At 53.2% G+C, this 21,690-nt stretch overlaps 3 protein-coding genes across 3 annotated transcripts; all 3 read right to left on the bottom strand.

Annotated features, from left to right (window-relative positions):
• Positions 1–413: 413 nt before the first annotated feature.
• Positions 414–2,556, bottom strand: MZB1 (marginal zone B and B1 cell specific protein). The gene is made up of 4 exons (XM_046000062.1): positions 2,322–2,556; positions 1,391–1,509; positions 908–1,018; positions 414–810 (listed from the first exon to the last, which is right to left on the bottom strand). Exons 1-4 carry the CDS (start codon positions 2,493–2,495, stop codon positions 654–656), a joined length of 561 nt encoding a protein of 186 aa, XP_045856018.1. The 5' UTR covers positions 2,496–2,556; the 3' UTR covers positions 414–653.
• A 1,007-nt stretch (positions 2,557–3,563) lies between these two features.
• On the bottom strand, positions 3,564–8,175 carry PROB1 (proline rich basic protein 1). The gene has a single exon (XM_045999473.1). It carries the CDS (start codon positions 7,836–7,838, stop codon positions 4,695–4,697), a length of 3,144 nt encoding a protein of 1,047 aa, XP_045855429.1. The 5' UTR covers positions 7,839–8,175; the 3' UTR covers positions 3,564–4,694.
• Positions 8,176–9,848: 1,673 nt separating this feature from the next.
• Positions 9,849–15,635, bottom strand: SPATA24 (spermatogenesis associated 24). Its single transcript, XM_045999479.1, has 6 exons — positions 15,509–15,635; positions 14,031–14,096; positions 13,681–13,811; positions 13,301–13,371; positions 10,108–10,210; positions 9,849–10,000 (listed from the first exon to the last, which is right to left on the bottom strand). Exons 1-6 carry the CDS (start codon positions 15,623–15,625, stop codon positions 9,871–9,873), a joined length of 618 nt encoding a protein of 205 aa, XP_045855435.1. The 5' UTR covers positions 15,626–15,635; the 3' UTR covers positions 9,849–9,870.
• Between the last annotated feature and the right edge of the window lie 6,055 nt (positions 15,636–21,690).

The raw sequence follows: 21,690 nt of genomic DNA, 5'->3' as shown, positions 1-21,690 counted from the left end.
ATTTCACCATTCATGAAATTAGTCCCATATGCCTTTGGCAGCTCGCTCCCATTTCCAGCCATGACACATCTCACCTACCTCTGGGAGATTGTGGGGAAGTATATTTGGCCCTCTCTAGTACAACATCAGCAGAAAAGCCAATGTCTGTCTTCCCAGCTCCACAAGCACCTTGTTTTTGTTTTTGTTTTTTTTTTTAAGATTTTGTTTATTTATTCAACAGAGAGAGATCACAAGTAGGCAGAGAGGCAGGCAGAGAGAGAGGGAGAAGCAGGCTCCCTTCTGAGCAGAGAGCCCAATGCAGGACTCAATCCCAGGACCCTGGCATTGATGACCTGAGCCGAAGGCAGAGGCTTCAACCTGCTGAGCCACCCAGGCGCCTCCCCAACAAGCACCTGTTGCAGAGAGAAGGAATCAAGACATTGAGGTCACTGGGTTTTATTCGAGTCCAGAGGGGAAGGCCTTCCCCCTACCCCACCCCCGACACACACACATGGCCCCCGTGTCCTGAAGCTGGAGGAGGGAGAGGCCATGGCAGCACAGAAAAGCATGGCCTTCCTGCCCTCCAAGGCAGCCTGCTGAAAAGAGTGGGGCAGATCTAGAGGATGCCCCAGCTGTCTTCAGGGGCTGCTGACCAGGAAGGGGAAGGAGTCAGACTAGAGCTCTGTCCTTGTGACAGTCGTCTCTTCCGAGCAGGCCCCTTCGGGTCCTCCACACAGCAATGTCTCCAGAGTCTCTCGGCCTTGTTGGTGGGCTTCATAGATCTGGTCTTCTCCAAACTCCCCCAGGTAGTGCAAACACGTTGTGGAGAGCCTAGGGGAGCCCGAAAGGAGCCTCAGACCCTGCCTGCCCCTCAGGGGGGTGATCAAGGCTCCAAGGACTCCATCCCACCCCACACTTCGGTTATCACCTGGTGGGCCAGGGGCCCCCTGTGATCATCACACTGATGGTTGGCTCTGGCCCCTTGCTGAGTCCTGGGCCTGTGAGACGTTTCACCTGGTTCACTTCTCGGATCCCATAGCTGGAAGCAGCAGGAAGGAGAGGGATACAGTATTAGTGGGAGCCCTGCCAGCAAGGGATACAACTCCACATGAAGCTGAGCACATGGGGCATTTGCTGAATTCAGAGCCCAGATTCTGATCCTCCCTGAGAGAAAACTGAGAACCAGAGAGAGAGAGTCCCTGGCGCAAGGTCCCACAGCAACATTGTCCCCTGGCCCCGTAGCATTCTACATGCCCTCAGCTCCAAACCTCAGACTTCATCCCAGCCAACCCCCTATCCTGGACTAAAGCCTTAGTGGAGTGTGTATGTGATGTGAGTGGGAGAGTGGGAACCTCTACCCATCAGGCTCTACCGTTAGAGGAAGATGGTAGGGGCCAGGTTCTTGACTCACCCCTGCCAGGTCTGGGTGCAGCTCTGGTCCAGGACGTCTGTGTATACAGACTCGCTCAGCTCTCGCCCTGAGTCTGGGTTGTGAAGCTTGGCCTCTGCCTTTGCCAAATATTGCCACATCTAGAACAAGGAGGGGCTGAGATCCAGGGCTCCAGGACTGCTCAATGGCGGGGGGGTGGGGTGGTGGTCAGACAGGAGCCTGTGTCTCCAGGAAAGAGTGAGGTGGCAAGCGAGATTTTTGGTCCCTCCCCCAGGTTCTGAAAGTTGGGACTGGGTCTGCTGAAGTAGGATCCACTTCCCTGAGATGGGGTGGGTGGGTAGGAAATGCTGCGGTGGAAAGTTAGGCCTAAGCACTGGGCCTCCTTCCCCAGGGCACACCTGCCCATTAGCCATGCTATTTTAAACCATAAGCACAAGGAAAGGAAAAAAAAAAAAAGAAAAACAGAAAACCAGAGTCCAGTCTTCAATGTCACGTGTACTCATAGGCTTCCCTCCCCCAACAGAGGTACTCAGGCATGTTCGATGGGTTTGTGAACTCAAGACACACTCATATGCATGTACTCATGTGCTCAACCCATGTGCACACGTGTACATACACACCCGTGCTCTCCAGCCAGGGAAGGGGTCCAGACCCAAGGACAAGCCTGGAAAGGGAGGAGTCAGAGAGGACAAGCGAGTGACTCCTGGGGTCTCAAGATACTGTGGGATGTCCCAGATTATTTGCTCTCTGTTGGGCTGAGAGATGGGTAAACTGAAACATGGAGGTTTGGGTGACATGCAGTTGGCAATGTCATGGAAAGCTGAGTCCAACTCAGGGCCCAGGGTAGGGGTTTGGAAATCAAAGGCCAGTGGTAGGATCAGAGTAGATGGAGGGGCCTGGCTTTAGGAGGGACCTGGACAGGGGCAGGGAACTGCAGGAGGTACGTACTCACCTGGTAGACCACTGCCCTGCAGGCATCACAGCGCAGGTGAGCAGGCATGTGAGCTGAGTACTTCTCCTCATCATCTAGCTGTGGGGCCCTGGCTCGGAGTGGGGCCCTGTCCCCAAAGCCCCCTGGGATGGCCCAGGCTCCCAGCAGCAGTATCAGCGGCAGAGACAGCGTCATGGTTAGCAGAGCTGGCTCAGTGAGCCTGGGCTGTGGTTGGGGAGCAGGTGTGTGTGCGCCTGTGTGCAGTGGGGGCCACCCCGGAAAGCCCAACTCAGACCAATGAGGAACCAACACCTCACCCTTCCCACCCCTTCCTTCCCCCAGGGCCCTAGAGATGCCACGTGTACACCTCCTCTACTGGGATCCCCGCTGCCACCAACTCAGCTCCACTTTCCGGTGACATAAGGAGGGCGGCTGGGCCTGGGCCAGGACACATGGGGGGTGACGCCTCCCATGTCCTGGGATCTGGCCACTCGGTGGGCTCTGTACTGAGTACTGAGGGGAGAGGTGGTGTGTTGGTGTCATCTTTATGAGCACATGGAGGCTCAGAGAGAAGTGATGAATCCAAAACCATACAGCTTAGAAGGGCTATACTGAAGTTAGAACCTGAGCCTGACTGACCCCAAAGCCCACTGGCCACCCAGCCACCAGGGAGAATGAGGTCTCAGGCGTGGTTGCCAGCCTAGGTCTCTCTCCCTGGGAGGCAAGTTTGCAGATGCGAGGATGCCATGATGCATGAAAAACATACAGGGCCCCCTTCCTGGGCCCTAGGGCCCCCTCCACCCAGGACATACCCAGGCATGGAAGAGCGTCACAGGGGGTGTCAGAGGTCGCAGCAGGAAGTCAGAAATCAGACAACTTACACCAGCTGTTCCAAGCATCATGGCTCATTGGGTCAGTGATTTATTGCACACGGGATGAGGGGAGGGGAGCAGGAGGGACCCCGAGCCCTCCGTGCCATCAGAACCAACATCTCTGGCCATGAGAAGTTGTTCAGGTTTATTCTGATTCAGAGCTCTCCCAGTCAGCTTCCAGCCCCAGGCAGGGAGACGGAACTTCCTGGGACCAAGACTGCCCAGAGGCCTAGAACTTAAGTAAGGCATCAATCTCCATCCCTAACAACTGCTTCTAATGGGAACTGTTCTTCCCCAAACTCATCACATCACATATCAGTTCAACAAGGCCCCACCACTTCAGGCACCTCAGACCCCCCCCCACCCCACCCGCAGAGCACCCCCTCCCTACCCCATGCATCTCTCTCAGCACTCCTCAGAGGCTCCAGCAATCTCGATGCAATTAGAACATAGGCTCTGGGTTCTGTTCCTTCCTTGCTGTGACCAGCTTTCCAAGCCAGGCCTTCTCTGGGCACAGTTGCCACATCTGTTACCAAGGGAGTAGAACGAGCTGAGGGCTCCAAGTCTCTCTGCCCTGCTCCCCACCCCCATGGCATCCTTTCTGTTGCCCTAGCCCTAACCCACCCTCCACTACAGCCAGAGGGGTCGAGAGGCTTAACCATCCTTCCTGCTTATAAGTCCTTCCTGATGATTCACTTCATCTGTCCCCCACCCTGGGTGGGAATGGCTTAAACCTCCACTCCTGGCCCCAGGATGAGCCTGCTCAGCTCCGAGGGCTTAGAGAGGCCAAGTCAGATGCTGAGGTTGAGGGGAGGATTAGAAGTGGGGCTCCCAGCTGGAGACTACCACTGTCTCCCCGCTCAAGCCCCGTCCCCAGGCTGACCCTCTACAGCCCCTTCTATATGACATCCCTGCTCCATCTCCACTTGCCGTCCCCGACGCTCCCTTTCTCAGATCCAGCCTGGCCTGGGGCTGTACTGGCCACTTTCCCACACAGCCTCCCAGGCCAAGGCTCAGAGCCTCTTCCAAACAATAACAGAGTTGCTAGTCACAGTGCTCCCTCCATCCCACCAGCGCTCACTAGCCTGTTCCTTCTCAGCTGGGTCCACCTTCAGGGAGGTACGGACATCTCACCACCTCCGTGGGCAGCCCCATCCTCTGCTGAGCCTTTCTTGTTGCCCTCAATGAACTCCCAACATGCCCTCAAGTCAGGTCCTAGGAACAACTCCTAAGACGCCTCACTTTCACACACACACACACAAACACACCACACTCTGGGAATGCCTGGGAAAAGAGAATACCATTTTGTTGGAGGAGGAAGTAGGCAATCACTTTCTGAATCCCAGCTCCATCAGCCCCAAAGTCTGATACATTCTCTGAAGGTAACTTCCAGTGTGAAGACGGGCCGGGAAGGGTAAAAGAGAGAGAGGCGATAGAAGGAACGGTGGATAGGGGACTGGATGCTGGAACCTCCAAGGCCATCAAACAGGTCCCAACACCATGGGGATCAGGCCCTGGGGCCTCACACGGGGAACAAGGACCCCTTGCCGGGTTGAGCTGAACCTGAACTGTTGGGCGGAGCACAGAGGAGCAGAGGAGGTGCAGGGCTGGGGGTTCCACTCACAGGCAGGTAGTACATCCCGTCCAGGGACCCCGCCTCGGAAATCCAGGGTACTTGGGGGCCGCTGAAGGCCGGTGGGCCAGGGGAAGGCGGGACTGAGAGTCCCGAGAGAGGCCCATAGGCGGGCGGGTAGAGGCCAGAACCAAGGGCCAGCGGGGTGTAGACGCGGCGGGGTGGTCCCGGGGGCGACGGCGGCAGCAGCACCTCTACGTATTGCCCGCTTTCGGGGTCGAAGAGCAGCCGCAGCCGAGGCTGCCGCGGCGCCTCCACAAAGTAGTAGCGACCGCTCTCGGGGTCCACCAGGACCCTCCCCGCGTACGCGGTCCCCGGTGGCCTGCGCGCCCTCTGGAAGGGGCCTTCCGGGGACCGGTCCATTGGAGGCGCCGAGGCAGCACGGGGCTGGGGCGGGGCTGTCCTGCCAGCCGACACCTGGGGCTCCCGCGGGAGAGCCGACTGGACGGCAGTCGCGGGCTCGGGGGCTCCAGGGGGCGCCTCCAGTTTGGGTGCGATCCCAGGGCTCGAGCTAGGGTGCGCCTGAGGGGAGTCGGGACAGGGTGGTCGGGGTGGTTGGGGCCCGACTGGCTCTAAGGGCGACAGCTGGGGTGAGGCGCGAGCGCCGCCTAGAGGGCTGGTCCGCCCCTCGCCGTCGGGGACCAGGCGCTGGGCTTCAGCATCGCGATTCTCTCTGCCAGCACCGCGCACCAGAACTCCCCCGGTTCCCTCTGGCCGGCGGCCCAAAACCAGTGCACCAGGCAGGCGGATCTCAGTGCGCGCGAAGGGTTTTGCCGTGCTGTTCTCTGCTCTCCGCCTCAGGACCCCGTTGGGCTGCGAAGTGTCCCGGGGGACTGTGTCAGTAGGCGGCTCTGGGGGCTCGTAGGGGTGCGTCACGACCGGAAGAAAGTCCTTGAGATAAACAGAAGTGTAGTGAGCTGGGCCTGGGGACCCGAGCGCCTGGAACTCCTGTGTCTTGGATGCGCCGCCCTCCTCCCCGCGGGGTTCCGTAGGAGGCGCAGGCAGCCCCATAGCCGGGGTTCCGGCGGGGAAGCTGGGCGCATACGTGGTCTTCACCATCTTGCGCACGTCGCGGGGCCGCGGGATGGCCACGCGCGGCCGTCCCGAGGCGGCTTCTCCAGAGCCCAAGGCTTCCTGGCGCACATCGGGCTCCAGGGTGCCCACGGGGCGACTGAGGGGCAGCTCAGGTGCAGCCGCTTCTGGCGACTGCTGACTGCCTTGGAAGGCAAGATCCCGCATCTCCCGCGTGGATGGACTTAGCGCCTCTGTAAGCTCGGGAGTCCCGGGTGCGGACGGCCTAGGCAGCTCCAGCTCCTCCTGTCCTACCCCGTTCAGAGCTTCCGACGTAGATACTATCGATGAGCCCTGCAGTGTGCGATCCCACGTCTCTTGGGGAGCTGGGTTCCACGTTCCATGAATACGATCTGGAGCCTTCCATGAGGACAGGGCCGGCGGGGACGGGTTTCTACAGCCCTCTGCCGTATAACTAACTGCCGGTTCCGGAACCTCCGATAGGGAAGCTTCGGGGGATGGGCTTCTTGTCCTGGCAACACCGTGATTCCACGGGGAAAGGGTAGGTGGGGAAGGGCTTCTGCTGACCGTTTCCTCGACAGCGGGATCCTGATTTCCCCATGCAGAGGATGCCTCGGGGAACGGCGGGCTACTTACCCTCCGAAGAGCCCGATTCCATGGGAGCAGATTCTGGGGAGACGGGCTGAGTGGGCCCCGTAAGGTCCCATTTGGAGCCTGCCACAGGGGGGACGAGCTCCTTGGCCTGCCAGCCTTATTCGGAACTTCCTGGGGGGCTATAGACTCGAAAGGCGGACTCTGTGCTCTCAGGACGGTTCGATCCGGAGTCTCTCGAGGGAACCGAGTCTTGAGTTCCTGACTGTGCGCCTCTTGAGTCTTCTCCCCGGACTGCAGGAAGATGCTGGAACTAACCGGACCTAGCGGCTCGGTTCCCGGCGCGGGTTTGTCGCGCCGAATCGCGCGCTCTCGGAGGCTGGGCCACGGCCGTGGTGCCCTGGTGGGGGCTGAACTATAGTGCACGCGGGGTGGCCGAGACCTGGCCTCCTCCAGGACTCTTCGGGCAATGCGGTCCGTTTCCCGGGTCGCACACTCTAGCCGCCCCGTGGGCCCGAAGGTGGCGCTGCTCGGGACAGGGTCCGCAGGGCTCAGTTTTCTGGCCAGTGCTGTCTGCACTAGGCCGGCGGCTGCCTGCAAGCGACACAGCGACTCGTCCAGCGAGCCAGTGCGCAGAAGCAGTCGGGGGCGCGGCGCTCCCGCCTCCCGCGGGGGACTCCGGGGACGGGGGCGCGGTGCGCCCGCCTCCCGCGGGGGACTCCGGGGACGGGGCCGCGGCGCGCCCGCCTCCCGCGGGGGACTCCGGGGACGAGGGCGCAGCTCGATCTGACGCTTGGGCACCGTCCGGGTCCTGGCGGGCACGTCGCGCTCCTCCAGCGCCACCTCAACACACTCGAACTGCGCTGGGGTCCCGGGACTCGGCCCGCGGGGCCGCAGCTCCAGGTAAGTGGCCCAGCGGGAGCCGCCGTCGGGGGCCTGAGGCGTCGGTGCGGCGGGAGCCGGAGTCGCAGGCTCGGGCGGAGAGAGGCTCCGGAAAGCCTGCGCGGTGAGTTGTTGCACCTCGCTATCCGCCGCGTCCGAGCGGCCGAACAAGGCCCCGGCGCCGAAGATGACTTCCATCTCCCCCGACGGCAGCATGCGCAGCTGGGGCTGGGGTGGCGGCGGGCGGGAGCCCGGGCCTCGCGGGAAACCCGAGCCGGGCGGGAGCTGCTGGCGGCTATTCTGGGCGCTGACGGACAGGCGAGGCTGTGCGCCCGCCCCCAGCGCAGGGCCCCCCCCGGGCCAGTTCGTCCGGCACCCTGCGTCCGGCCCAGCGTCCGGGGGCTCTGGAGAACCCGGAGCCGTGTGGTAGGAGCCTGACGAGCCGGAGGAGTCCTGACGCCGCGCGGGGGCCGCGGGCAGCTGCCCTGGGAGCCCAGGCAGGGCTGGCCGGGCGAGCGCGGTCAGCATGGTGGGGCTGGACGCCGCGCACTACCTCTCTCACGTTCTCCTCCGCCAGTGCCGCGGCCGCCCGCACTGTCCCCGCCCCGCCCGCAGATGTCGTGGGGTCACCGCGCCTTAAAGCGGCCGCGTCCCCTCTAGAATCTGTGGCGTCGCCAACGAGACAGCTTTGGCCCCTGGGCTTCACTTTTCTAACCTTCTCCTCTCGTGTGGGTCAGAGGCCTACGCTGCCTATCCAGCCTCGGGCTGACAGGAAGGTGAGGGACCAGCGGGTCCCCGGTTGGAAGCCAGGAGCTAGGCCTGACTCTGCTCCTGACCCTAGGAGAGAGGTTGAGCAGGGACCTGCCTGAGGTCAAGCGTGTGGATCAGAATGTGAGCCAGGGGATCGGGACCAGACTTTTGAGTCAGGCGACTCAGGTCTTCTGAGCAATTTCATCTTCCTCTTAGCTCCAGGTTTTCCTATCATTCCAGTGCTCCTCTTCTCCTTGGCCCTCTCATCAGTTGTCCCAGTTAGAGTTCATAAGGGTGCACTCACCACTTTCCGTGACCCATCACCCCACAATCTTTGATGGAGGAGCAATGCCTGGAGGGCTCCCCCAAATCCAAAAGTTGTGCTATTGCCTTGGGAAGGTGCAGTCCCTGATTGGACCCATTGCCTTTAGTGGGAACATACTGAGGGGGCTGGAGTGGATAGCTCTAGCTTTCACAGACAGCCTTGGCACCAAGAACAAGGGCTAGATGCTGATGTGGAGTCTCTTAGGAATCTTTGGGGGTAGCTGTGGGCCCCTATCTAAAGCCCCTCTGAGGCAGAAAGAGCTCTATGGTCCCCCAGGTACTTGCAAGTCCCTCACTCCAGCCCCCACCACCTAAGGACTCACCCTGGGGACAGGAACTGGTGGGGAAGGAGCTAACACCTGTCACTGTCCTGGGATAATGACAATGGGCACCATTTGCCTTGAAACTTCTGGCTTCAGTGGTGCTACGATTCAGGCCCTAGCTGGCCTCTGAGCAAAAGCACCAGCACCTCCCCCTCTTCCATGCACTCACCCTCACATTGACCCAGGTTTGGCTAGACTTGACAAATCTGACCCAGCCTCCCAGTGGGTCCCCTGCCTGGGTGTCACTCTGCTCACCTAGCCATCAGTGATGCCTTTTGACAGGATCAGTGCTGCCCCTCATCTAGCCTGCATATGCAACTTTAGCAAGTCATAGCCTCTTCAGAGACTGTTTCCACATCTTAAAAATAGACATAACATTGTCCTTTCCCCTTCCTTCCCCTTGTGAAGAGTTGAGCCTCTGTTTGGGGGAAGTGTAAGAGGGTACAAGTATGATTCACAGGTATAACAGTCTTGTTATATGATGGAAATGGATTTCCCAAATTCATTGTGGTCCTGGAACCCACTGTCTTTGATGTCTCTGGTCAGGGCTTCTCTCCTTCTCTGTCACACACACACACACACACACACACACACACACACACACACACACACAGCCCTTCCTGCTCTATAGCCAAGTTGGGAGAGTTAAATTTACCAGGGCACTGGGAGTGGGGTGGGGTGTTTACAGGTAACCAGGGGTAACCAGAGCTGTTTACATAGGGAGGGATTAAGTATGAAGAGTAGGAAGGACAGTGCCTATTAGACAACAAAGTAGTCCTCCCCTAGGCTACACCCCCACACTTCCCCTCTCCCTACTACCTAAGAGAGGGAGGGAAGTAGCAGGGGCTGGAGACCTGGGCAGCATCCTTTTCTAAGCTCAGGAGTGGCCTACAGGCGGTGGTCCAAGCCCTGTCCCCCTGCAAGTCCCTGGTAACTTGATTTTCCCTCTGTCACAAAGGTCCTCCAGAAGGCAAGCAGGAAGGGGGAAAAATGCACCTTCTGCTTCTTCCCCTGTCTCTTCCCTGGGAATCAGGCCACTGGTGAGGCCGGTGGTGGCAAGGGCCAGGACCCACAGGGATAGGAAGGGTAGGGAGGGGGACCCCCACAGCAGAGAAGGCAGAGGTCGGGCATTACAGCCAGAGAACAGGAAGGCGACGACCATTTTATTTTTCCCTGGGGCGCTGGTGGCTCCGGGCCTGAAGTGTCCCTGAGGCTTTCTTATGCTTCTGGTCCAGTACTTGGGCCATGTAGTTCTCCTGCTGCTTCTGGATCCGGTAGTCAGACATGTGATTCCTGCAACGGAGCCGGCTGGGCATGGGCTGGGGGCAGTCTACGGTAGGGGCCAGAGAGCTGGCTCCCCACTTCCATCAACAACCCCCAGCCTGGCCCAGACCCCTCACCTGAAGATCTGTTTCTGCTGGCTGATAACTTGCTGCAACTCCTTAATCTCATTTTCTTTGCCATTAAGTATATCTTCTTGCTTTATAATGTGAGACTCAATCTCTGTGGGGGAGAGAGGCAGGGAGGAGGGGTGGTTCCCATCCCACGGGCTCCTTCCTGAGATAGGCATTCATTCCCTTACAGGTTTTTTAAGAACTTGGATCCCCCCACCCAGGGTTTCTTCACAAGTAGCTGCTAACACCTTAGTGAGAATGAGTTTATTAGGGAGTTTTGACAGGATGGTGGCTGAAGGGCACAATGTCTGATGAACGTGTCAGTGACTTCACAACTCTATTTCTGGACCAGGTGAGCCACATGAGGGCAGGCGGAGGCCCTTGCAGAGAGGTGGACAGCGCTGCCCAAAGGCTGGAGGATGAACGGTTCCTGTCCTTAACTCCTGCCAATCTTTACAGATATGACCTCCTTGGCAAGACCCTTCCCAGTCTAAAAGTACAACCCCTCTCAATAATTCCTATCCCTTTTGCCTGCTTTCTTTTTCTTCTTAGCCCCCATAGCTAACATGCCATATATTTTACTCACTTGTTGTCTTCCCTACTGGGATTTCTATGCACAAAATCCACAAGGATAAATATTTTTTAAATCTACTGCTTTAATCCTAAGGTCTAAAAGAGTACCTGGCACATAGAAGGTGGACAATAAATTTATTTGTGGAATGAATGAACAGGATATCCTCTGGGGGTTTAGGACTTAGAAATATTACTTAGTTCAGTCTTCTCAATCCCAGCAGACCTACTGAGGGCCAGTTGGATGCCCAGCCCTGTGCTAGGGCTCCAGAGGAGAAGATAGGGTCCCCACCCTCAAGGAGGCAGCTCCTGAGAGTTAAGACTCAAGAACAGATGAGAGAACAGAACAAGGCAATGTTTCAACAGTGTTAATATTGATGAGACAGCATTACCACTTTGGGCAAGTTGCCTCCTTTTCTAGAGCCGTTTCCTCATCTGTAATGGGGACAGGGACAGCCCCTGTTCACACAGGCATGGGGAGCACCGAGGGAGACAGTGGTGGCAAAGCTTACCCCCACATTAAGTGCTCGTTAGATGCAAGGATGATTTTTGTGTCTTGCATCAAAATTGAAAGAAGCTGTAGGGATCTGGAGGGCACTTCATTTATATGAACTGTCCCTTGGGCAGCCCTGGAAAATTCTGATCCTCAAAGGAGGAAAATCCCATTGCCTTTAAAGACTAGATGAACATTAACTAGAACACAAACTCTAAAAATGCAGAAATGCTAAAGCATTTAAGGTTTCAAAGAAAAGATTTGGTAATAAGTTAAGGCACAACATAGAAAAGAGGACACAGACAAAGACACAGGGGAAGGAAGAGAATGAAAATGAACTCCGCGGGTCTCAGAACCAGGACTGTTGACCCTTCTTCCCAAGGTCACCCAGACCGATTGATTGTGAAGATCTTTTGGAAAAAGGCATCAGATATTTATGTGAATCTTTTAAAATAAATGAGAGATGAATTTAAGATAAATATCACCCAATGAGAGAATGGTTAGAAAATCCCTTTGAGAAAAATAAGAAACTATGTAAGTGTAAAAATCAAACTAAACCCACATAAAGGGAGGTTAGAGGGTAGGGAAAGCACAGGCCAGAGGAAGGCTCAGGTCATGAGATTTGCTCAGGTGAGGGCTTGTGTCCCACTAGAGGGGTTTGGGACATTCTGGGGAGAGGCAGCCAGGTTTCATCCCCATCACATATATACACACACCTTGCACAAGCAGATGGGAGCACTGTAGCCTTGACTGATCTCTAGGAAATGCCTTGGCACCACCAGGAAAGACCTCTAGGTTCCTTTTAGGGAAGTGGGGGGGATAGGTAGAGAGGGAGGAAGAACTAGGGTCCAGTGGCCTTGGGTATGGAGGCAGTAACTGCCTGTTGGGCCCCAGGGGCCCCCAGTGGGAGGCCTTGATCAAACAGCCATGAGGCCATGAGCCCACCTGGCGAGACTAAGACATCAGCCTGCTGGCATCTTACCAGTGAGAGTAGTCACCAAGGGGGAGTGAGGGCTGGATTAGTGGGTATGGGGTGCCCAAGACTCCAGGTGACAGCCCATCAGGAGGGACCCTGAATTTCATCTTTTGGACTTGGGCTCTGGTCTCTGGCCTACTCAAAACTGCATATGGAATTCATATCTATTTCTTAATAGGAATGACTAGGTAAAGGGAATTTACTATTCTGGGAAACCAAAAAGGGGTTCCTGAGATCTAGGGACACTGGATGGCTGACAGAAAGTGCCCCCAAACTCAGCACCAGCTGAGCCAACAAGTGATCACAGCCATCTGGCACAGAGCAGAGATGAAAATTAATGGCCTACAGACATATTTTACTTGGCCCATACAATAGTTTTAAAATTTCGAAATCAGTTGCCAACACTAAAAAGTCAGAAAAGTTTCCGTTAAAACCTGGCTTCCAGTTTCTTTTTTAAAGATCTGACGATACTGGGCCCCATTCCCATGGCAGAGACATTAAACCCTTGAGAAGTGGCATGGCTCTTCCCATCACCCTCGTCCCCACTCCTCCCTGTTGGGTCCCCAATCCTGACACTAGGGGTCAGCTCCCAAATGGGACTGAACTTGCCCTGTTGTCCCTCTTGTAATAGTTATGAGTAAAATATGCTATTTCTAATACCCATCAAAAGTGGGAAAACAGGGGCGCCTGGGTGGCTCAGTGGGTTAAAGCCTCTGCCTTGGGCTCAGGTCGTGATCCCAGGGTCCTGGGATCGAGCCTCATATCGGGCTCTCTGCTCAGCAGGGACCCTGCTTCCTCCTCTCTCTGCCTGCTTCTCTGCCTACTTGTGATCTCTGTCTGTCAAATGAATAAATAAAATCTTAAAAAAAAAAAGTGGGAAAACAAAAGGTGGACTAAGAAGGTCGTATGTTTCAAGAAAAATGGGAGCGAGCCCGTTCTTTTATGGCCATGAAGAATATTGTACACCAACTCCTTCCCTCATTTCCGTGGCCTGCCTGGTCCCTGAAGGCCTTTGCGAAGGTGTGGCCCGCCTGGGCCTGCCTGTATCCTCAGCCGGGGGCAGAAGTTGGGGTGAAACCCTGCCCTGGACATGGGCACTGGGCTGTTAGGGAAGAACCCATGCATGTAAGCGTGGGGGGGGGCACGGGCCTCCCGCCTACCATTGCACTTGGTGATGAGCTGGTCCTTCTTGCTGGATTCCTGCAGGGCTCTGCTCTTGACACTGGAGAGCCTGGGTGGAGAATAAAAGAAAGGGTGGGAAGGCTGACAGGCAGACTGGACCCCCAACCCTTCCCCCACTAGCAAGGCCCACTCACGCCTTTTCTTTCTTTTTTTTTTTTTTTTTTTAAGATTTTATTCATTTACTTGACAGACAGAGATCACAAGCAGGCAGAGAGGCAGGCAGAGAGAGAGGAAGGGAAGCAGGCTCCATGTTGAGCAGAGAGCCCGATGCGGGGCTCGATCCCAGGACCCTGAGATCATGACCTGAGCTGAAGGCAGAGGCCTTAACCCACCGAGCCACCCAGGTGCCCCCACTCACGCCTTTTCAAAAGCCAGCTTCTCTTGCTCCAGCTGTTTAGATAGCACCTCTACTTCTCCAAGGGCAAATTGCAACTTCTCCTCTTCCTTGGCCAGGAGGACCTTGGTCTTTGCGTGGGCAGCTTTCTCTTCCTACAGGAGAAGTGACCTCATTACCCCCAAGCCACCCTGGTCTCCTAGGTCCCCTTAACCAGCTCCCTTTCTCAGAGAGGCACATGGAAGCCAGGACCCAGGAAGATTCTGTCCTCACAGGTAGGGCTGGAAGCTCTCAGAAGCCTCAATAACTGTGCCCATCCACAGGGATCCCAGGAAATGGGAAAAGATTAGGAACCTGCAGAGGCCATTACTTACCACCAGCTTCTTCTCCACTGCCTGGAACTCTTCTTTGCTGACAAAATTTTCATCCTGGAGAACCATCTGCAACAGAGCCTGGCTCAGGGAGGGCCTGGGGCTGGAGTGGGAGGAGCACTCTCTAGGGATCAGGACCAAGGTTAGACAGTGGAATGATACCCAGGGCACCTAGCATGAGACTTGAGATCTGAGAAGGGATAATGTGGTCCCATAAGATTCACAGAGGCTCAGCTCTAGGTCCTACCTACCCTTAAGGAGTAACCAGTCTGATATAGGAGACAGCTCACGGCCAGCAGTTCTAAAACAGTATGTGAGTATGATGGAGAACCACAAAGGGCTGTGGTGCTCAGGGGAGGCCCCTGGCCTGGCGAAAGGTCAGAACTCCTTCCAGAGAAGGATCATCAGACAGGGCATCTGACTGCTAAACAGGGGCAGGCCAGAAGTGGGGGTGGAACAGAAAAGTGTTTCAGACAGTGAGAACACATGCAAATGCCAGCAGATGCCAGCTGTGAAGAAAAAGAGCTAGGTATCTTTAGGGAATTGTAGGTAATTCAGTGCCTAGAGCTGCACACACCTATTAAGAGTGAGAAATAGGGACACCTGGGTGGCTCAGTTGGTTAAGCAGCTGCCTTCGGCTCAGGTCATGATCCCAGCGTCCTGGGATTGAGTCCCACATGGGGCTCCTTGCTCGGCAGGGAGCCTGCTTCTCCCTCTGCCTCTGCCTGCCAGTGCTCACACTCTCTCTCTCTCTCTGACAAATAAATAAATAAAATCTTAAAAAAAAAAAAAGAGTGAGAAATAGATGTTAAGTCAGTTTCGTTTCTGAGATGGAGCTATCTCACGACCTTCTAATCAAGATAGAAAAAGAGAGAGCGAGAGAGAGAGAGAGAAAAACCATGAACTGGCCAGGATTTTACCATGCCCGTCCAGGTAACCCGTGGCTTCCAATGTTTTGAACTCAGGAACGAGGGTTTGACTAGAAGGCAAAAGCAAAGGGGCATAAAGGGGTCGGAATCCTTTAAGTTAACATGTGTAATGGACAAACCAGTGCTTACTGCCCTCAGCATGGCGCTGCACTAGACACCGGGGAGGGGGATGTCCATAAGAGAAAAGATGTTATAACTTCAGTGCATGCACCTGAGAGCCCTGGGAAGCCAATGAAGTCCTCTCCAACTAGAAATGGGGAAAGTGAGGCTCGGTGAATAGACTGGGACATAACTACCCGGCCTTACACAACCAAACGGGGAGTAGAAATGAACTTGATTTAGATTTAAATTCCATGGTAGGCATTCGCGAAGACCTTGCATCATTTTGGCTCCACCCCTACTAGCCAGAACACATCTGGGCCCCGCCTCCGCCTGATGACGCCATAGGCAATGTGCTCTAAGCTCGCCACTGGCTTCGGGATAGGGTCTGGTCCCGCCCCCTCCATTTAGGTGTTCAGGTCGGCCTCTCCCCGAGGTTTTCTGGCTGCGTACCACGTTCCTCAGCTGATGGATCAGTTCCTCCTGAGATTCGATCACGTCCCGCAGTTGATCGAAGGCGAGACACACTGATCCAGAGCCCCCCTGCGACCACCCGAGGGGCGTCGCCATCTTTCGCCCACGCCAGCTCGTTGGAAATGGCTGCCTCTGGGCGCCTCACCCACCGTCGCCCACCAATGAGAATGCGACGCCATAGAGCATCCTGGCAACCGGGGGCGGGGACTTCCTTTGTTAGGCGGGATGGGGCCCGCCTCTTAAAGGAGCCGCTCTCTGAAAGGAGCCTCCTGGGGCGGGGGAATCTCTAACAACCCTTAGGAATTTAAGTTCATAGTTTATCTGCACACCTGTTGCGTCTTGTATTTGTCACGCAGACCGCAGGAGCAGTCGGGGTCCGACTTATTCTTTCTTAGGGAAGTGGACAGGTCTCGCTCAGAGAACGGCTCTCTCCGCCTTCTCCCAGGGCCTGTTAAACTGCTACACCTGTGAAGCAAGAGCTAACTAAGGCAACCCCTGCATCTTTAGCTTCACAGGCTTCTTTCTCGCGCCCTAATCTCTAGATTTACCCCAGAGTCTGGGACTCCAGCCTCCTCTGATCTCTCTTCCACGTATGAATACTCTGTACTTAGGTGGCCCGAACCCAAGCAATGAAGGGAAGCCCAGGAACAGGAAAGGAAAGGAAAGGAAAGGAAAGGAAAGGGAAGGGAAGGGAAGGGAAGGGAAGAGGAGGGGAGCGGAGGGAGGGAGGGGAGAGGAGGGGCCGGGCCTCACCCAAGGTACCAGGTTTTGGCAGCCACAGTGGACCCATGTTCGACTGTGTCAAGATACTGGGGAGGGCCCTGAAGAGATAAGGAGAACTGAAGAGGGGCATGAAAGTGATGGAGAACAGAGGTACAGAAGGATAAAGTGATCCTAAAGTGACCACACATCCTCACCAAATCCCCTTTGAGGGCTTTTTGGAAACCCAAATAAGATTAAATAAGCTTAGGAAAAATCAGAGCTAAAATTTACTGAGTATTTACTATTTTTGTGGCACCATTATGCCTTTTTAGTACTATTTCATGTGATCTTCACAATAATCTTGGGAAGACGGTTTTAATCTTTTACAGATGAGGAAATGCAGGTTCTATGAGGATGAGTAACTTGCCAAGGTCACCCAAGGTCACCCAAGCTAAGAAGCTTTGGAACAGTGTTTTAACATGGGAGGTTTGATTCCAGAGTCCATGTTCTTTTTTTTTTTTAAGATTTTATTTATTTATTTATTTATTTTTATTTTTTTTTTTAAAGATTTTATTTATTTATTTGACAGACAGAGATCACAAGTAGACAGAGAGGCAGGCAGAGAGAAAGGGGAAGCAAGCTCCCTGCTGAGCAGAGAGCCTGATGTTGGGCTGGATCCCAGGACCCTGAGATCAGAGATCACAACCTGAGCAAAAGGCAGAGGCTTAACCCACTGAGCACCCCTCCAGAGTCCATGTTCTTAACCATGATGCTGTGTTAGATTTTTGTTGAACATAATTGGTACTGAAGTTGTGGAATTTGATACCCCTAAGCAGGAAATGATTCTATTAAGCAGTTTGGAGAAAGTATTATCAGTAACTAGGAAGGGGAGCTGAAAGTTCAGGTAGGCCACTTAGGCTGCTCCCGAAGGCCCCCTAGGGGCTTCTTTTGGGGTTGAAATTTGTGGCCTGATCAATGTGACCATTTCTGTGGATTTCCCAGTGGTAGCCCTTTTTTGATTTTTCTGTTTCTTTGTCTATTCTCACATCCTGGAGAGCAAGGCCATTTCCTCCTTTCTTTCTTCCTTTCTCTCTCCCTTCCTTCTTCCTCCCTCCCTTCCCCTCTTTCTTTCTTTCCCCCTTCCTTCCTTCCCTCCTTCCTTCCTCTTTCTTTCTTTCTTTCTTTCTCTCTCTCTTTCTCTATCCAACTATTTGAGAGAGAAACAGAGACAGGGTGAGGGGAGAGACAGCACATGGTGAGGGGCAGAGGGAGAGGGAGAAAGAAACTCCAGCAGACTCCATGATGAGTTCGGAGCCCACTGGGGGCTGGATCCTGCAACCCAGAGATCACAACCCCAGCTGAAACCAAGAGTCAGACCCTCAGCCAACTATGCCACCCAGGGCCCCAAGAGAGCAAGGCCGTTTCTGTTGACCAATCTTAAAGAGCCTAAAGCAGTACAGTCCAATAAAACTTATGTGATGGCTGTAGTCTACATCTGTACTGTTTGGTAGTCTACACTAGCCACATGTAGCTAGTTGTTCAGCACTGGAAATGTCGAGGGCAAAACTCTGGAGTTCAGTAGTCCCCACCAGCCACTTCCCTGGGGATAGGAGATTATGAGCAAGAGAGAGGCCTGGATCCACGTCTGCATACCAGTATGGACATGAAGGATGGTCATCCTGGTTGGGGGACTGCCACAGACTCCCATCTGTGTGCCAACAAATACTACAGGCTCCTGGCCTCAGTCAGAGCTCAATGAGGGTCGGGATGACATAACATCACAAACAGCTCTGTGATCCTAACCCAGGAAGTGTTGCCTTTCTGCACAGGGTTGTCATTCTGGTTGAGGTTCCCATTACCTATTGCTGTATAATGAAGCATTCAAAATTTACAGCTTAAAAAAAAATCATTTCACTCAGGAAACTACAATTTGGGCAGGGTTCAATAGTGAAAACTCATCTCTGCTCCATGTTATATCAGCTGGGATTTTTGGTGGGGGAAGGGAGGGAGGAGAGGGAAAGAGGCTAGAAATTCTATTTCCAAGATAACTCACTTATGTAACTGGCCAAGTTGGAGTTATCAGCTGGGAGCTCATTTGAGGCTAAGGACCAAGGTTCTTGTTCCCCTCCATGGGCTGTTTGGGCTTTCTTATAGCATGGTGATTAGGTTTAAGAGAAAGCATCCAAAGTGATAGGAAAGGAAGATGACCATATTCTTAAGGCTTGGGCCTGAAAACTGGCACAGTGTAAATTCTGCCATATTCTATTTGCCAGGGAGCCTCAGAGTTCAGATGCAAGGAGAGGGAACACATCCTATCTACTGTAGGAGTAGTTTCAAAGAATTCAGGCTGCATTTCCAGTGGACATCGTGGCAGATGACATGTCATTTTTTCAAGGTTCACATCAGATAAAATCAGAATGAAACTTAAGACTAGTGGAGAGACAAGCATCAAATAAATACACACTTAAATCCCAAATTGAGTCATTATCCAAATAAATAACATTATAGCTACGACAGGTATTAAGAGAGGACTGCGTTTTGTTTTGTCTTTTTTTTTTTTTTTTTTTTTTACGTAGTCATCATGCCGAAGGTAGGGTTGAACTGATGACCCTGCGATTAAGGGTCACATGCTTACTTGCTGAGCCAGCCAGTTGTCCTGCAATAAGAGTATTTTAAAGGGAGATTTTGCCCAGTCTGGGGTGTCCGGGAAGCCTTTTGTGAGGAAGTGGGATGTTTGTGCTGAAATCTATTAAGATTACGAGGAGGCACTTAACAAAACAGGTAGGGGCAGTTGGAAAGGGTTCCAGAAAGAGGGAACAGTATAAGGTCCCTGGGGCAAAAGGAGTTGGCAGATTATAATTAAAAAGTTAGTATGGCAGAAAAGAAAAGGTTGTACAAGGGCAAGAAGGGTCAGTGGCCAGAAACTGGGTAGAACCTTGTTCAGTGTTAGGCCGTGTTAAGAACTTTGATGGTTTTTATTCTGGGGGCAAAAGCAAGCTGCTCAAATACTTTGGGCAAGAGTGTAACATAATTTATGTCCTGAAAAGATCTTTCTGGTTGCAGTGAGGTGTACAGATTGATCTTGGTCCTGAGTAGATGCATAGAAACTACTTGTACTTAAGAAGCTATTACAGTTTTTGGAGCACGTGGTTGGCTCAGTTAGTAAACCCTGCAGCTCTTGATCTCAGAGTTGTTTGGTTCTCCTCTGCATGTTTTCTTCTCTTCTCCATGGGATTGGCTTAGAGTTTGCAGGTTGGTTGGACTGACATGGCAGCTGGCTTTCCCTAAGTGCAAAAATGGAAGCCGCTGATTTTGCCACATTCTATTGGTGAAAGATCAAAGGCCAGCCCAGATTAGAAAGGGGACTACACAAGGGCACAAATATTACATGTGGTCCTTTAGGGGTTACCAAATGCAGTCTACTATGACATTTCCTAGCTTTCTGACTTTCACCCTTGGACGGAGGGTGGTGCTATGCACGGAATTGGGAGCACTGAGTGTTGCTTCCCTCTTCTGTTAAAAAAAAATGACTGCATTCTGTAAGAAGGGTGATTATATTTCAAGTCTCTCTTCCTTAGAGTTGCTTGCACTGAAGGCTCACACTGGATTGAATTCCTGTTAGAGATCCTCAAGGTTTCTTTGATTTCCTCTCTGACATTCATCCTGCTGGGGAGCATGGTCTAAAGTTGGTTTCCCCCTCAGCCCTGAGCCTCAGGAGCCATGGTGCTGGGTCTCACTTGTTCTTAACCCCCATCCCCACACTCAGCCCACCCAACACAGTAAGTCCTCCATCTTTGATGAATTGAATCTCATCACCATCTTTTTCCAAATGAAAGGTATTATTAGGAACCATGTACTGTATTATTAAAGTCTTTTATTTATTTATTTTTTAGTTCTCTCTCCACCCAACCTGGGGCTCGAGCTCATGACCCTGAGATCAAAAGTCACATGTTGTTCTGAGTCAGCCAGGAGTCCCCTATGTCCTGTATATTTCAACCAAGACTTCCTGAAACATGGGGCATCGGGAACAAGGTCATTAAGGAACTGGTCATTAAGGAACTGGATAACACCTGGTTTTCGGAAGTTAAGTGGTTTAACTCTGTGCATTGGCTGTGATATGCTGTGACTACTCTTGTTACCTGATAAAAGAGGCCTATGGAATTTGTGATGCCACCAGTTCTCTGTTGTTCTTAACACCAATAGTTCCAGTGACGGATTCGAGAAGGCTGGAACAGAGGAGAGTAGGCCTCCTCTAGTCTTGGTGGCTCCAAGGCAGTGAGGAAGGACGTGGTGCCCTGGGGTGACATGAGCAAGAGGAAAAGAACAAAGGGAAAATATAGACCCATTCTTTTTGTATAAAATCATTTAATTTCTTTCTCTGTTAAAATACACTCAATCCAGATGCAGTGGATTAGGTGACCAGAGTTTGCAGGATTCGTATTCCCCCAGGAGCAGATTCCACCGGTGTCAAACCCAGCTCTGGTCACAGAACATTCACATCATTAATTCCAAATACTGAGTGTGATGCAAATGATGTAATCAATATCGAACACATGGATATATAGTTACTCGGTGGTCACTGCACGAGGGATCAGCAACGCAGGCTCAAAAAATTTGATGTAGAGTAACTGGGCCCTTTCCAAAAATAAATATATTAGAACACTAAGCTTATACCATAAATGAGTCCAAAATAAATACTAATTAAGAGCTAGCTTCTGTGAGGAACAGAGCATGCAGGGACAATGAGCTAGCAAGTGTGGCCAGTTGTAACAGAAAACTTCTGGAATCCCAACAGTGCCTCCTCACAAAGCCAGTCCTGAGCGTGAAGGATGAAAATGAGAACAGCGCAAGGCTTGGCCGGGCTTCTGGATCCCATGTTCCGGTGGGGTTTGGAGTTCAGTGTGATTTCTAATAGTTTCCAACAGAAAACATAGCAATGGCACTTTCTTACTGGTCACTCGTCCCAAGCTGTGAGGCCCTGGAGGTGATCCAGGAAGTTCAGAAGTTTTCTGGTTTGAACAGATGAACCCCAGGGTTGTTCATGTGGGGACACAGATTCCTTGAGGCTCTGGTGTCCTCTGTGTGAGAAGGGTTTTCACCCTCCCCTCCTCACTGCTGATCAGCCGGCGCAGAGAGCCCTTTCACTCTGATGAGTGGGAGCTTCACCTTCTGCTCGAGCCGCTAGACCTCCTCAGCCCTCCCATCTCACCCCTCTCCATTCAGAGTGAATGCTCATGGAAACGTAGAGAACTACGCGGCAAAACATCAAGAAAAAGCCTTACCTAAGGAGTTTATACATAATCAGGAAAACTTCCAGAAGATGTAGGCAAGAGGAAGATGCTTATTTTACCACCATGCAGACAACCCATTTACAACAGAACCCAGGAAATTAGAGTGCAGCTATATTCTGGACTGTACCAAACAGATGAAACTATTCTTTAACAAAGGCAAATACCATT

This window comes from Meles meles, chromosome 3 (genome assembly GCF_922984935.1).
Source record: "Meles meles chromosome 3, mMelMel3.1 paternal haplotype, whole genome shotgun sequence".
Lineage (NCBI taxonomy): Eukaryota > Metazoa > Chordata > Mammalia > Carnivora > Mustelidae > Meles > Meles meles.
Note: the sequence above shows the minus strand (reverse complement) of the source record. Positions and strands in the feature narration are given on the sequence as shown.